General features: G+C 52.9%; 1 protein-coding gene across 3 annotated transcripts in view; it reads left to right on the top strand.

The window, feature by feature from the left end:
• The window catches only part of Gramd1a (GRAM domain containing 1A), a 26,616-nt gene extending 11,617 nt beyond the window's left edge, over nt 1-14,999 (top strand). For 2 of the 3 annotated variants that reach the window (XM_021197115.2, XM_021197130.2), the window contains 18 exons: nt 909-1,125; nt 1,220-1,240; nt 1,936-2,020; nt 2,166-2,269; nt 2,359-2,454; nt 3,592-3,672; nt 4,899-5,011; nt 5,221-5,371; nt 5,793-5,994; nt 6,578-6,721; nt 8,913-9,031; nt 9,115-9,257; nt 10,451-10,554; nt 10,637-10,810; nt 10,890-10,977; nt 12,101-12,208; nt 12,522-12,642; nt 14,542-14,999. In XM_021197115.2, the coding sequence (XP_021052774.1) occupies nt 909-1,125; nt 1,220-1,240; nt 1,936-2,020; nt 2,166-2,269; nt 2,359-2,454; nt 3,592-3,672; nt 4,899-5,011; nt 5,221-5,371; nt 5,793-5,994; nt 6,578-6,721; nt 8,913-9,031; nt 9,115-9,257; nt 10,451-10,554; nt 10,637-10,810; nt 10,890-10,977; nt 12,101-12,208; nt 12,522-12,642; nt 14,542-14,634 (2,164 nt within the window). In that variant the 3' untranslated portion in view covers nt 14,635-14,999. Of the gene's footprint in view, nt 1-908; nt 1,126-1,219; nt 1,241-1,935; nt 2,021-2,165; nt 2,270-2,358; nt 2,455-3,591; nt 3,673-4,898; nt 5,012-5,220; nt 5,372-5,792; nt 5,995-6,577; nt 6,722-8,912; nt 9,032-9,114; nt 9,258-10,450; nt 10,555-10,636; nt 10,811-10,889; nt 10,978-11,734; nt 11,747-12,100; nt 12,209-12,521; nt 12,643-14,541 lie in introns of all 3 variants that reach the window. The other variant, XM_021197120.2, reaches the window with a different exon arrangement.
• The last annotated feature ends 267 nt before the right edge of the window (nt 15,000-15,266 follow it).

The raw sequence follows: 15,266 nt of genomic DNA, 5'->3' as shown, positions 1-15,266 counted from the left end.
TGAGTTCCAGGACAGCCAGGGCTACACAGAGAAACCCTGTCTCGAAAAACCAAAACATAAGGGGGGTACTTAGGTTTGCATTTTGAGTGTCACATGTCAATAAAGGTTTAATTAGTAAGATTATGTTTTTAAAAATTGGGTGTTGGGCATGGGTAAAAGCATTTGCCATAGAATCCTGATGACCTGAGTTCAGTCCCCTGGTGGAAAGAAAGAACTGACTTCCAGAGGTCCTCTGTTCCCCAGATGTGACTTCCAGAAGTCCTCTGTCCCCCAGGTGTGGTCATAAAATAGCAAGTGTCATGGAGGGCTCACTGTGTGCCTGACTCTGCATTAGAGAGACTTCACAGTTTGATTTCTTTAATCCCCCATAATCCCACACAATGATGATGTATGTGGGGGTCATCATTGCCTGGGCTATAGTGAAGCAGTAGAGGCACAGGGATAGTCAGGCCTGCTCTAGGGTTAGAGAGACAGGAAGGAGGTGAATGGGTGGGTAGGGAGATGGATGGATGAAGGAAGGAAGGAGGGAAGGAAGGACTGATAGGTGGTTGACTAGGTTGGCAGATGGATAAACAGATAGCTGGATGGACAGGTGGAAGGATGGATGGTCAGGTAGATGGGCATATAGGTGACTATATGGATGAGCTGTGGTTAGGTGAGTAGAGGATCCATAAATGTGTGGATAGCTGGGTTGGTAGGTGGACGGATGGATGGCTAGGCTGGCGTATAGGAAATACATGGCCAGGTGGACTAATGGTTAGGTTGGTGGATGCATGAATGGGCAGGTAGATCGTTGGATGGATGATGGGTGGGCAGATGGAGCCACTAGATGGATGCACCTTCAGAAATCAGGCTAATTCTTGCCCCTAACCTTTCCCCCACTCTCTCCTCTTCCTCTCCCTCCCTAGCACCACGCCCCATTCTGGCCGGAGCTCCCCGAGCAGCTCCCCGTCTCTTCGGAAGCGGCTTCAGCTCTTGCCCCCAATCCGGCCCCCTCCGGCTCCTGAGCCAGAAGCAGGCACCATGGTGGAGAAGGGGTCCGACAGCTCCTCTGAGAAGAGCGGCGTGTCCGGGACGCTCAGCACCCAGAGCCTGGGCGGCCGGAACTTCATCCGCAACAGTAAGGTGGGTGAGAGCTCAGGTGGGGTTGGGAGAGGGGGGAGAGGGCGGCAAGGGCAGAGAACACAGGCTCCTCCTAACTCACGTCTTTCTCTTGCAGAAGATGCAGAGCTGGTACAGTGTGAGTATCTGTCTGCACGTGGGGCTTGAGAAAGGTATGGGAAGGGGCTATCTGCCTGCTGGGAGCTGCAGACCAGAGAGAGCAGTTAAGGAGTGGGCAATACGTAAAGAACCACACATACGTAAAGAACCACACATCAGACGCTTCTATTTAACACGCAGGACAGCGGGATGCTATTTACGGTCTTTGAATGGTCTTGGGTGGGTCTTCCTCTCCCCGCTTGAGAAACATTAGCCTAATCTTGTGATGCCAGAGGGAAGAGTGGATAAGATTTAGTGATGCTGGGGGTGGTAACTTGCACAGAGCCTGACTCTTATATGAAGTCAGTAAACAGAGAGATGGCTCAGCGGTTAAGAGTACTGGCTGCTTTTGCAAAGGACTCAGGTTTGATTCCCAGTACCCATACAGCCATTCACAACTACCTCAAACTCCAGTTCTAGGGGACAGATGTGGTTCTGGCCTCCTCTGGCCCTGAGCACTGTCACCATGCACCCATATACATATAAGAAAAACACTCATTCACATAAGTAATTTTTTTAAGTCAGTAAATGGAAGGTATTCTTATGGTGGCATGTGTGTTGCGAGCAAAGATGCCCCAAGGGCCAAGCAGACTGAGAGGGATCCGAAGTTTCGGGGAGGACAAATAGCAGCTTGGAATCTTCACTCAGGTTCCGATGTCCCAAACCTCTCCACAGATGCTGTGTCCCACATACAAACAACGCAACGAGGACTTCCGGAAACTGTTCAGCAAACTTCCTGAAGCAGAGCGCCTCATCGTGGGTGAGTCTCCAAGCCCCCATCCTCTGTTACTGACCAGACCACAGCTTCTGGCCTCTCTCCTGCCTCCCTGCTGGCTTGTGCGCAGCCGCCAGGACAGAGCACGTGACTCACCGTGCCTGCCCGTCTCTCCCTCCGCCACTCTCAGATTACTCCTGCGCCCTGCAGAGGGAGATCCTCCTCCAGGGCCGCCTCTACCTCTCTGAGAACTGGATCTGTTTCTACAGCAACATCTTCCGCTGGGAGACCACAGTGAGTCGAGCCGCAGGTGGATGCGGAGGGGCCTCAGGGCCGATAGGGCTTCCGGCTCTCGTTCTCACTGCCCTGTGCTGTCTTTTAAGATTTCCATCCAATTGAAGGAGGTGACATGTCTGAAGAAGGAGAAGACAGCTAAGCTCATCCCCAATGCCATTCAGATCTGTACCGAGAGTGAGAAGGTGAGTGATGGACGGATGGGGGTGGGGGGCACGCACCAGGATCACAGTGGAGACCCCCCCCTTACCTAGACACGCCCATCAGAGCAGATCCCCATTTGTGTTGAACTTGGCCTGTATGTTGTCTCGGACCTCACAGTGGTCCATCCCCACTCACTTTGGCAGGGGCCCCTACAGTATTGTCCTACGCAATGGCCCCCTCACATAGATGTCCTGCAATGCACTGATCCTAAAATCTCCCACAAACCCACCCCTGCCCCCAGCCAAAGCTGGGATAGAAACCTGGGGCTTTATATCTTCTAGAAAAACACCCACCACTGAGCCATCTCTCTAGATCTTGTTTGTTTGCTCTTTGGGGAACAGGGTGTCTTACGCAGCTCTTTATGTCCCAGAACCCACTATGTGGTTCAGGGTGGCTGTGAACCCACAGAGATCTGCCTGCTCCTGCCTCCTGAGGATTGGGATTAAAGGCTTGCTTGTTTGTTTTTGTTTTAAATATTTATTACTTTTTATTTTACATGTATGGCTGTTTATCCTGCATATGTGTACCACATGCCTGCAGTACCCACGAAAGCCAAAAGAGGGTGTCAGACCTCCTAGAGCTAGAGTTACAGATGGTTGTGAGCTCTCTAAAGTGGGTGCTGGTAACCCAAGCTGGGTACTCTGCAAGAACAGCAGGTGCTCTTAACCACTGAGCGATCTCTCCAGCCCCTAGACCTTGTTTTGTTTGTCTGTTTGTCTGGCTGTATAGCTCAGGCTGACCTCAAACTCTAAATCTTGGCTCCACTGCCCTAGTAATGGGTCAGCAAGAACCACACCTGGCGTGTGTCCTCAATTACTGCCTCATATATGCTCGGTTAGAGATAGCTGTGTCACTCTGGAGTCCTAACAGGAAACAGGAAGGACCAGGGAATGACCCGACAGCAGACTCCCCTTTGTGTTTGTTAGCCCAGAGCTGGAAGAATTAGCTGTCCCTGACAGCAAAGAGGGCGAGGAAAGGCACTGAGCACTGCTCCTGCCTCAGGCATGGGGAAGGTTCTCTCCCCCACCACCTCCAGGAGGCTCTTCCCCATGGTGGTGACCATCGGGTGTCCCTGCCCCATCCTGCCTCCCTGTCTCCTCACACCCCTCTCTTTGCAGCATTTCTTCACTTCCTTCGGGGCCCGAGACCGCTGCTTCCTACTCATCTTCCGTCTCTGGCAGAACGCGCTGCTTGAAAAGGTGGGTCTGACTGATGGCTCAGGAGGATGGGGTTAAAACTAGGGAGGACCCAGAACCCATAGGAAACTCCCAGCTCTTCCTGGAGGCACCAGGCCCTTCTGCATCTGTGGCTTCTCCAAAGGTCTTGCCAGGGATAGGCCAAGAATTCCCATGCCTAGTGTTGAAGCAGAGTCCCTGAAGGAAGAGGGAGGGATTGGTACAGACTGGTCCCCAGGGCCGAGGGAAGCCTCCATGTGAGGTAATACTTAGCGGGGAGGAAGGGGTACAGGGTGAGCAGTCATTACATCTATCCATCAACACTGCTGACACCCCTGAGACACCCTTTCCCATCCCTGCTCAGCTGTGTGCCTTGCCCTCTCTGTGGCACTCATCCCCCAGGGCAGCTCCAAACGGGCCATCCTCAAAAGTAAGACTGCGAAAGACCTCCCTCCTCTCAGGAGCCTGGTGGGGCAGCATCCCCATAGAGGACAAGGCCAGAGGAGGGTCCTTCAGTTCCATTCTCATCACCATGCAGTTGTATGTGGCAAAGGGGACCATCTCTACTTCAGAGCTCCCAGGACTGGGTGTGGGGGGGCTGGGCTCAGTGATGTTGCTTATCTCAAGTGGATTAGGCATTGCTGGGGCTCTGATCTCAGCACTGTCACCTCCCAGCGGAGTGACCTTGGATGGGGTACTGGGCACATCTCGTCTTGAAGTCCTGATAGTGTTACACTAGTATCTACTTTGAGGTAGCACTTACGCAGCGCTTGCAGGAATGCCAGCAGCGGCCACTGCCCTGGCTGTGACCATTAGCTGTTATTATTTCATTATCTCTGGGGCCCAGCCAATCAGTGGGCAGTGGGATGCCCAGGGCTGCTGAGGCTATATAGAGGAGGATGGAGACCAGACAGCATAGGAGGCAAGAACTTGGACTCCTCTGGAATCTGACTAGTTTTGAATCCCTGTGGGTCATTTGTGTGACCTTGAGCACATGACTTCTCCTTACAGAGTTTCCAGATCCTTCTCAGTAAAAAGAGGGAATCTTCCCTAGCCAGAGCACTATGGGCTTAGGAGCTCTAAGGTGTGTGGCTTTTTAGGGCCTAGGACTCAGGCTCAGCAGAAAGAGGCAGGCTAGTGATGGATGCCAGAGTGGGTAGATATGCTGCCCTCTCGTGGAAGCTAGGGGAACTGCAGGGACCAACCAGGCAGTAGAAACAAGAGGCCAACCTCGTATCCCTTATGCCTAGACACTGAGTCCTCGAGAGCTTTGGCACCTGGTCCATCAGTGCTATGGCTCAGAGCTGGGCCTTACCAGTGAAGACGAAGACTATGTCTGCCCCTTGCAACTGAATGGTCTTGGGTGAGTTGGAGGTAGAAGGTGGCTCAAAGGGATGTCAGGAATTTCTGAAGGGCCTTCCTGGGTCCCTTGAATCTGTTGTCCAGAGATGAATTGTTGACAGACATGAGGTGATTATGCAAAGCCTGGTGGGGTGGAGGGAGAATACAGTGAGTGTAGCATGTGGCGGCCGGAGGGTCCAGCCATCGCCCACTTCCTCCTTTCCCTTGCAGGAGTCCCAAAGAGGTGGGAGACGTGATCGCACTCAGCGACATCAGCCCCTCGGGGGTGGCTGACCGCAGCCAGGAGCCAAGCCCTGTGGGTTCAAGGCGTGGCCGGGTCACCCCAAACCTCTCTCGAGCCAGCAGTGATGCAGACCATGGGGTGAGCAAGTGGATGCTTATGGGGAGAGATGGGAAGATTGGGAATGGAAGAAGGAACACAGAAGATCCGTGGGAGGGAAGGGGCGCTTGGCAGAGGGATGAGATGTGGATGGGTGGGGAGAAGACGACAGACGACTAGGAGGAAGAGGAGACACAAGGGGAGCAAGATAGATGGAGAGGAGACTGATGGGCAGCAAAGCTTGCAGTCCAAGCTTCCACATAAGCCCTCATCCCTGGGTGGTCCTGAGGCCTCTGTCAGACTAGCCAAGAGCCCCCAGGGACAGACATCAAGTCCCCAGGGTTGGTCCTTCTGGCCGGGACCTAAACTTTAGTCTATCAAACACTTGTGGCCAGAGTTGACCGGTGGGAACCCTTGCACTGGGATTGAGGTATGGAAGACTAAACGGACCCCTTCTCTGCAGGCTGAGGAGGACAAGGAAGAGCAGACGGACAGTCAGCTGGATGCCTCCTCCAGCCAGACGGTTACCCCAGTAGCAGAACCACTGAGTACTGAACCGACACCACCAGATGGGCCCACTTCCTCCTTGGGTCCCTTGGACCTGCTGTCCAGAGAGGAACTGTTGACAGACACGAGTAACTCATCCTCCTCCACTGGGGAGGAAGGTGAGGAAGTAATGGGTGGCCCCCATTCATTCTCTTTGGTTATACCCAAGCCGGGACCTGTGAGAGCAGAGGCATTGGTACCCAGGGCACATCATGCCGATGGTCAGGGATGTTGCTCAAACAACATCCTGCATTAATGGTTCTGTGGGCAAAAAAGGCTGGCTGTGAAATTGGTTACGTTTGTTTTCACTATACTAGTTTTCAAGTAGAGTTTACTCTTGTGAGCCCCGAGACAAAGCCCTAGGCTTGGCTGCCCAACAATATGTTGCACAGTGACTGCCACAAAAATCCCAGACATGGCTCTGATTGGTCTGACATGACAAATGATTCCAGCTGACCGTAGGGGTTCTGTGCCAATGGGCACCACTGCAGTGGCTTTTATTGGCTGGGTTGGGACGTGTGCCCACCTTCGGCAAATCCTATGGTATAGGAAAAGTTTAGTATTGTTTCAGGTTCTCGGGTGTCTCTTGTTCAGGAAGATGAGTTTGCCCTTCCACCCTGGAGGCCTGGGAGTGAGGAGGAGCATTTGGCCCAGAGGAACCCAGAGATGTACCCACATAATGAGGACACTTTTGTCTCCCAGGTGACCTGGCTGCACTGCTGCCTGACCTCTCCGGCCGGCTCCTCATCAACTCCGTCTTCCACGTGGGTGCTGAGCGTCTGCAGCAGATGCTCTTCTCGGACTCTCCGTTCCTGCAAGGCTTCCTGCAGCAGCGCAAGTTCACAGGTCAGGGGGCAAAGGAAGCAGAGGACCCTGTGTCTGGCACCTGCAGGAGCAGGCTTCATGCTGCCTCTGGCTAGCAGTGGCCTCGGAGGGGGATTTCAACCTCTCCGTGCCTGTTTCTTGCGCACACTGGGTATGCTTGTAGAGCTTGTGTTAGTGTGAAAGGTGAACGAGTTGGTACCTAAAAAGGGCCTCCAGCAGTAGCTGTGCTAAAATCTAACCAATGCACACTAGTACCTGCTCTCTCAGACTCCTAGAATACAGGGCAGCCATGGAACGTCCGTGGCAGAGAACAGACAATTGGACTTGGTTTTAAGCAGATATTATTCCTGGGTAGAGCAGACACAATCCTCAGGAGACTAGAAGACAGTGGTGCTGGCCTTAGGAGATGGCTCACTCCCTGAAGTGCTTTCTGTGCAAGCATGAGGACCCCAGTTTGATAACCAGAACCCACATAAAACATTAGGTACTGGACCAGCAAGGTGGCTGAGTGAGTGACAGTGTTCACCTGAACCCACATGGTAGAAGGAAGAACCAACTACCACAAGTTTTCCTCTGACACACTTGTGCCTGGTACACATGCCAGCCCCCCATAAATAAATAAATGCAGTAAAAGTGTCTTAAACGGGCTTGAGAGATGACTCGGGGTTCAGGACACGGACTGCTTTGCAGAGGACCCAAGTTGTGTTCCTAGACCATGTGGATCTGCTCATAACTGCCCACATGTGACTCCAGCTCCAGGAGGACCCAGTACCTTAAGCTTCCACAGGCAATGAACTCACATGTACACACCCATACACTGACACACATAGGACATAGACACACAACATGCACACACAGACTCACAGAGACACACAACACAAAAACACACATGACAAAGGCACACAGCCACACCCACAGACAGACACACACACACAACACAAAAACACATACACACACAAAAACATACACAGATACACAGGCACACACAGACATCAGACACACAGACACAGACATACACACAGACACACACATGATACACACAGAGAAACCCAACACATGCAGATACATGACACAGACACACAGGGAGATACACACAGACGCACACATGATAAACACAGAGAGACCCAAAACACAGACACAACACAGACAGCCATACACATACCACATACATACATATACCACACACACACACACACACACACACACACACACACACACGGCACAAAGACACAGACACACAAACACAAAAACCACTAAGAATAAAATAGATCTAGAAATTCTTTAAAAGCTGGGCATAGCCGGGCGTGGTGACGCACGCCTTTAATCCCAGCACTTGGGAGGCAGAGCAGGTGGATTTCTGAGTTCAAGGCCAGCCTGGCCTACAGAGTGAGTTCCAGGACAGCCAGGGCTACATAGAGAAACCCTGTCTCGAAAAACCAGAAAAAAAAAAAAAAAAGCTGGGCATGGTGGCGCACACTTCTGAGCACATGACCAGCAGGACAGACCTGGCCAGCCGACCTGTCCCAGGTGGTGAGTGTCAGGCCAGTGACAGACTCAATCTCAGGGAAACAAGGTGGACAGCACCTAAAGAGAAACAAGGTTCACCACTGGTTGTTCTCTGGCTCTACATGTTCGCTCCCATGTGCACACACACATATATGCAGCTGTATTCAAGAATACACATAGACATATTCACAGTATATACATACGGCCTGCCTCCCCACCCTCCCCAAGACAATGGACGTAACATATTAGGGAAGGCAAAGCCTAGGACTCCTAGGGACTAAAGGATAGTGCAGTGGGGAGCCAACGGGAAGGTGTGGGAGGTCCTGGGTTCAGTATGGAACCTGGTGTGTGTAAGGGCTCAGGGCACCTCCAGGGAAAGGTGTCACAAAGGTTGGAGTTCCTTCATTTGATGCTCGGAAGAAACCAAGCCTGGTACAGAAAGGAAGTTAAGGCTGAGGCTGTGGCAATGACTGAGGTGGTCGCAGAAGGCGTCAGAAACTCCCCATCTTGTCATTACTGCTGTAGTCTAAATTGTTTTAGCTTCTAAACTAAAAGTGGGATGGGCGGCACAGTGGAGACACAGTGCAGGGTGGTACAGTTGAGGACAAGTCCCCAGAGAATTGAAACCCTCCAGAAAGGCTGGGTTTCCTACAGCCTGGGAGCAAAGAAAGGAGAGTGTGCTCTTCATGCTCCGCCTCCCTCCCAGATGTGACCTTGAGCCCTTGGAGCAGTGACAGCAAGTGCCACCAGCGCAGAGTCCTGACCTACACCATCCCCATTAGCAACCAGCTAGGCCCCAAGAGCGCCTCTGTGGTGGAGACACAGGTAGGCTTGGGGAGGTGGCTGGCGGGTGGGCTGGCCCCATGGAGCAGCCCTGACCTCCCGGCTGCTCCTTCTGTCCCCTGCAGACGCTGTTCCGGCGCGGCCCACAGGCGGGCGGGTGCGTGGTGGACTCTGAGGTGCTCACCCAGGGCATCCCGTACCAGGACTACTTCTACACTGCCCACCGATACTGTATCCTGGGTCTGGCCCGGAACAAGGCCCGGCTTCGGTGATCCCGAGTGTGCCCTATCTCTACCTCACCTCAGTGGTCAGGGCTGCCTCCACCCAGCATTGGAAGAGGTCATTGTGAATAGAATAGTTGATGTGCTCAGCTGTTCACTGAACCCCTGAGCACGAGTTGAACATAGATATTCTAGGTCTCAGGGACAAAGATTCCCCTGTAAGGGACCTTAAACGTCACTGGGAAAATTCCAGTGAATTAAGTGATTGCAGAATGTTCTTCAGTTTACTACTTCACCTGGCTTTAGAGAAATTCACAGGAGGCTGGAGTGAGAGAGCAGGAGGTTGTAGTACTATGATGATCAAGGGTGGACCTTCTGAGAAAGGAATATTTCATAATAGCCAGAGGAGGGGGCTTCCATTCGGAATGGCCAATACAAAGGCCCTGAACTGGGAGCATGAGAGTAGCTGGAGTAGAGAAGCAGGAGCATGGGAATAGCTGAAGTAAAGACACAGGAGCATGGAAGTAGCTGGAGTAGAGAAGCAGGAGCATGGGAGTAGCTGGAGTAGAGAAGCAGGAGCATGGGAGTAGCTGGAGTAGAGAAGCAGGAGCATGGGAGTAGCTGGAGTAGAGCAGTAGGAGCATGGGAGTAGCTAGAGCAGGAGACGTAGGAGCGAGGTGCATTCAGGGAATTAGTCTGAGCCCAGAGGACCCTGAATAAACTCCACAGACAGGTTTCATCTATCTACAAATGGGGGTGGGATAGGAAACCAAGAGGAGCCCTCCCACTCTGCTGTCTAGGTGTAGAGGTAGGGGCTAAGACCAGTTGGGAGTTGAATTCTGGATAGGTTTTGTCAAGAGCAGGGCCTATAATGTCAGCACTGAGAAGGCTGGGACCTGGGGATCCTAGGTTCAAGACTGCAGTGAGTTCAAATTTGTAAAGCCCTGTTGTTACAGGATAAAAAAGACTGGTGTAGACTCCACTGGGGGAGGGGCTGAGGGTACAGCTCACCCGTAGAACTCTTGCTTAGCAGGTAGGAATTTCAGTCCCTAGCGTAGCCCCAAACCAAAGACGGTTATAGGGAGACCCCTAAAGTGTGACTTAAGTGTAAATATGGATGGGGGAAGGCAAAGAGTCCAAGGCCTAGGTTTGAGGACAAAGACCCTTCTCTGAGTTAGAAGTCTGGGTTCGGAGATTCCCCTACAAACCTGACCTAGGTCCTCTCTTGTCCCCCTCCTAGTGTATCCTCAGAGATCCGCTACCGAAAGCAGCCGTGGAGCCTCGTGAAGTCGCTCATTGAGAAGAACTCCTGGAGTGGCATCGAAGATTATTTTCACCACCTGGGTAGGGGACTGAAGGCTGGCGGTGCAGGGGCAGCTGTGGCCCAGCAGGGTACAGACATACCAAGCCATCTCTTGTCCCTCAGATCGAGAACTCGCCAAGGCAGAGAAGCTGTCCCTGGAGGAAGGAGGGAAAGATACACGTGGACTACTGTCAGGCCTGCGGAGGAGGAAGCGGCCCCTGAGCTGGAGGGGGCACAGAGATGGGCCTCAGCATCCAGACCCAGACCCCTGCACCCAGACCAGCATGCACACCTCAGGTGCGTTACCTCAAGATAGGCAGCTGGAGGAGATGAACCCCAGGGTGCTCCTGACTCACCCCAAGTTGTTGTTTTACAGGTTCCCTCAGCTCTCGCTTCTCGGAACCATCTGTGGATCAGGGCCCCGGGGCAGGCATCCCCAGTGCCCTGGTTCTCATCAGCATTGTGTGAGTAAGGAAGACTGGCATGGGTTTGCAGCTTGACTGTGTGATGTGAATCACGAGCTTGGCCTCTCTGGGCCTCTGCTTTGGTTGGAATGTGGGTTCAACCCAGAGCAAGGACTGCATATTGTTGGGATGTGTGCAGCAGAGTTCCCACATGCCGCGTCATTTGTCTTAGAGAAGTCTTTCTTGCTGGGACAGCAGCTACCCTGGGACCCGAGGGAAATCAGAGGGAAGAAATTTCTGGAAGAAGTTATAAAGTTAGCTACTCAAAAGAAGCCAAGTTGTAGATACATTGGTTTTCTGCGCCCAGTCCTGAGCTGCGTGAATCTGTAGACACAGCAGTGACCAAGAGTCCCATGGGAATGGTGGAGATGTTGGAGAGTTGTTGGCAGACCCGAGGGAGGGGCCTGGGTTGGTATGGGAGGTCATGGCAGCCAGAGATGAGAAGACATCATAGTTTCAGGAGAGCCAAGGACAGCTGAGCTGTGCCTCCGTAGGGCTTGTGCAGGACAGGCATTTGGAGGCCAGTGTGTATGGGAAGGGCAGGACAGTAAGGAAAAGCAAGTAAGACCCCAACACACCATCTAAGAGCTGCCCTGAGCCTCAAGCTCAGCCTCTTGAGGCCTCAGTTTCCCAAGATCACCCGGGAACCCTGTGGTCTTCAGGTTCAGAGCTAGACGCCCTGGGTGGAGGAGGGCCGGGTACCAGCCCTGCCCTGGGCAGTTCTCACATCTCTGTCTTCCCCTCACTGCCTGCGCAGGATCTGTGTGAGGTAGGGCATCCTCTCTCTGCCATTCCCCTGTATTGAAGCTCATCCCCCTGCAGCGTTCTCTCCCTGTTCAATGTCCCTGGCTTTTCCAGGGAAGATGGCTTAGTGTGGCCAGCAAGCATGTAGGCATGACATAGGTCAAAGCGCAAACCCTGTCTTTTCTGCTTATGGGCTGTGTGACCCTAGGCATATCCGTTACCCTTTCTGAGCCCCTTTCCTCTGAAAAGGGTGGGTAATGATGGCGCCCTTTAAAGTGTGGTTATGTTAGTGTGCTGTGAGCGGGTGCCGACCTCCAGGCCTGACTGGAGGGGACATCCATTGTAATCCCAGGGGACTGATTTCGGACTCTGTCCCCAGCCTCATCGTTCTCATCGCCCTCAACGCCCTCCTCTTCTACCGTCTCTGGTCTCTGGAGAGAACGGCCCATACCTTCGAGTCCTGGCACAGCCTGGCACTGGCCAAGGGGTAAGAGGAGAGAGCCTGAGGGCAGAATTTGGGGCCAGGGCTCAAGAACATTAAGATGGCCAGGGCCGGGCTGGTGAGATGGCTCAGTGGGTAAGAGCACCCGACTGCTCTTCCAAAGGTCTGGAGTTCAAATCCCAGCAACCACATGGTGGCTCACAACCATCCGTAACAAGATCTGACGCCCTCTTCTGGAGTGTCTGAAGACAGCTACAGTGTACTTTACATATAATAAATAAATAAATAAATCTTTAAAAAAAAAAAAAAAAAAAAAAAGATGGCCAGGGCCATTCACTCAGATTCTTCATCTCCACAGCAAGTTCCCCCAGACAGCCACGGAGTGGGCGGAGATCTTGGCTCTGCAGAAGCACTTCCACAGTGTTGAGGTGCACAAGTGGAGGCAGATCCTTCGAGCATCCGTGGAGCTTCTGGATGAGGTACGCGGCAGCCACGCAGGGCTGTGGGGCCTTGGGTCAGGATGCATCACGACTAAAGGGTTCACCCTCTGTCATAAAACGAGGAAGCTAGTTCCGGTACTGACCTCTTTCTTAGCTTGCTAGGGAGGTCCATGGGACAGAAGGAACAAGACTCATATCCTGGAAAAGCATCCTTCAGGCATGGCTGAATCCAGCCATTTAGCTGTAGTAAGAATCCCCTCTTTCTGTTCTGCTAGTAGCAGGTTGGTTTAGGGGGACATGCAGAGGATGGTCCTCTCTGTCATTAGCTGCTGGGGTCGCATGTCCATCCTTCCCCAGTCTGAGGAGCCAGGCTGTACTAGGCTTGGTTCCCTGCCTGCCTTGGGCTTAGGTTGGCTGATAGAGTGACTCTCCCAAAGGCATTTGGTTCTCATCTCCAAAAATGGATTGATGAAGTCACCCTGTAGAGTTCAGGGGACACTCAAGGTCAGACTGCCGTGTGACCTTATGTAAGTGACCGTCACTGGGGCCTTGGCTGCGTCTTCTGAACGTCTAGAGTAAAGCCGTCCTTCATAGCTGACAGTGCACTGACATTTGAAGTAATGCCAAGCGCACTGTAAACACTTAATGTTCCTGCTGTGGCTGGGCCTCGCCCAGGCTTATAGGAGGTGCTGAATAACTACCCTGTCACCATATAGTGCTCCTCTTAGATCCCAGAGGACTGCAGCCATCAGCTGAGAAAGACCCAGGAAAATGTGTGGCACTGGGGTGGGTGCCTCTGATGTGGAGTAGAATGAGGGAAAGACTCCATCTTTGGTCCCTGAGGGCATCCCTGAGGGACTGGACTGAAGGAATTTATGGGAATTCTGTTTAGTGGGCCAGAGGGCGTGGCTCAATGGTAGAGCCCCTGCCTACAGTCCCTCAGTGAAGGGTTAGGGTTTGGCTCATTGATAGAGCCCCTGCCTAGAGTCCCCCTGTGAGGGACTGGGGGCGTGGCACATTAATGAGAGCAAGAGCTCTTAGCATAGCAGAGCTGTCCTACCACCATCCGGAAGTGACCAGTCCTCCAGCCAGCCCTGCAGCAGGAAGCCCTATGGATTAATTGCTTTCTCTGTGACATAAAGAAGGTGAACTGGTTGATCTTCCTCCTGGCTCATGGCTTGTCGATGTAGTCTATCAGGGTCACTGGGAAGGCTCTGTCCAAAAGTAGAGATGACATAGAGACAGAGAGAAAGGCCAGGCTATAATCATCAAGACACATCCTTAGTGGCCTGGGTCTGCCAGCTAGACGCATCCTGGAAGTCCTACAACCTCCCCCAGCCCAGCAGAGGATTAAGTGTTCAAGGGCATGAAGAGTGGGGGCCGTTTTACAATCAAACCAGGAAAGGAGGAAGTGTTTATTAGGTTCCTGATGTGCTGACCCTGGGGGGGGGGGGTGTCCTGGGAGCATGAGAACAGGCTTCCCCTAGTAACCTAAGTAGTCGGGGAGGCCCTGCTTCCCAAAGGGGCAGCAGCCTTCCACTATAGTGCCATCTAGTGGGGACCGATAGGCATACCAGCCTGTGGGAGATGGTTCAGATTTTAGTGGTAGGCAGAAGGTGTGCGGGCGGCATCCTTTGGTTCAAGGCTAGGTACTTAGTCCCCCGGTGTACTCACTGTGGACCAGGCCCTAGCAACCCTCAAATCTCTGACATAACTCTGTGAAGCTGGGATATTAATCAGGTGATTATATTAATCACCTGCTCTTCAGGCAAGGAAACGGGCCCATAGCAATGAAGGTATTTACCCTCACACTGTTAGTAATAACCAAGTCCGGATTTGAACCCGGACCACCTGAATGCACCTTGAGAGGTTACCAGGTGGTGAGGCAGCACGGCATGGAGAGTGTGCTCATCCTGCCTCCCCCACCTCTTCCGGCAGATGAAGTTCTCCTTGGAGAAGCTGCATCAAGGAATTACTGTCCCGGATCCTCCCCTGGACACTCAGCCACAGCCAGATGACAGTTTTCCTTGAGGACTCCTGATTGAAAAGCCACGCCCCTAAACGGACAGAAGGACACATGGAACCCTGGCAGCCACTGCTGGCACGGTGCGAACGCCGCCGGGAGGTTCCTGCCTGCCCCTCACAGTGGCCCCGCCAAGAGCCACACAGACCTGGGGACCATAGAACCAAGATGCACTTTAGATCTGTGTGAGCGATTCCAGCTGCCACTGCCTGCTCAACCAGGGAGCTGGCCTGGTCTTTGGCAGGCTCCCCCTCCAACTAACTTATTTTGCCCAGCTGGGGTTGTGGGGGGCACCTTTTGGGGTGCACGAGAACCCTCTGGGTTTAATGTATTTATTTGGGAATAACGACCCCAATAAAGGGTTGGAAATGGCTATGGCTTGTACCTGTGGGGTCCTGGGAGCAGGTGGGGGCTTCCCACTCACCCTGCGTCATGAGCCAGGTACTGGAGTCCTGTTTCTGTCACTGAGGCCAGCTCTGTGCAAGCCCAAAGCAGTTGCCCCAGTGGCCAGCATACCTAGCAGTCCCTTAGTGGGAGCACATAAACACGGGGGAGCCACATTGAGAACAAAGAGACTTGATGAGCTGATACATGAGGCCTTTGGGTGTTGGGGATTGAATCTAAGGACCTCACATTTGCT

The sequence above is a fragment of the Mus pahari genome, chromosome 1 (genome assembly GCF_900095145.1).
Source record: "Mus pahari chromosome 1, PAHARI_EIJ_v1.1, whole genome shotgun sequence".
Taxonomy (NCBI): Eukaryota; Metazoa; Chordata; class Mammalia; order Rodentia; family Muridae; genus Mus; species Mus pahari.
Note: the sequence above shows the minus strand (reverse complement) of the source record. Positions and strands in the feature narration are given on the sequence as shown.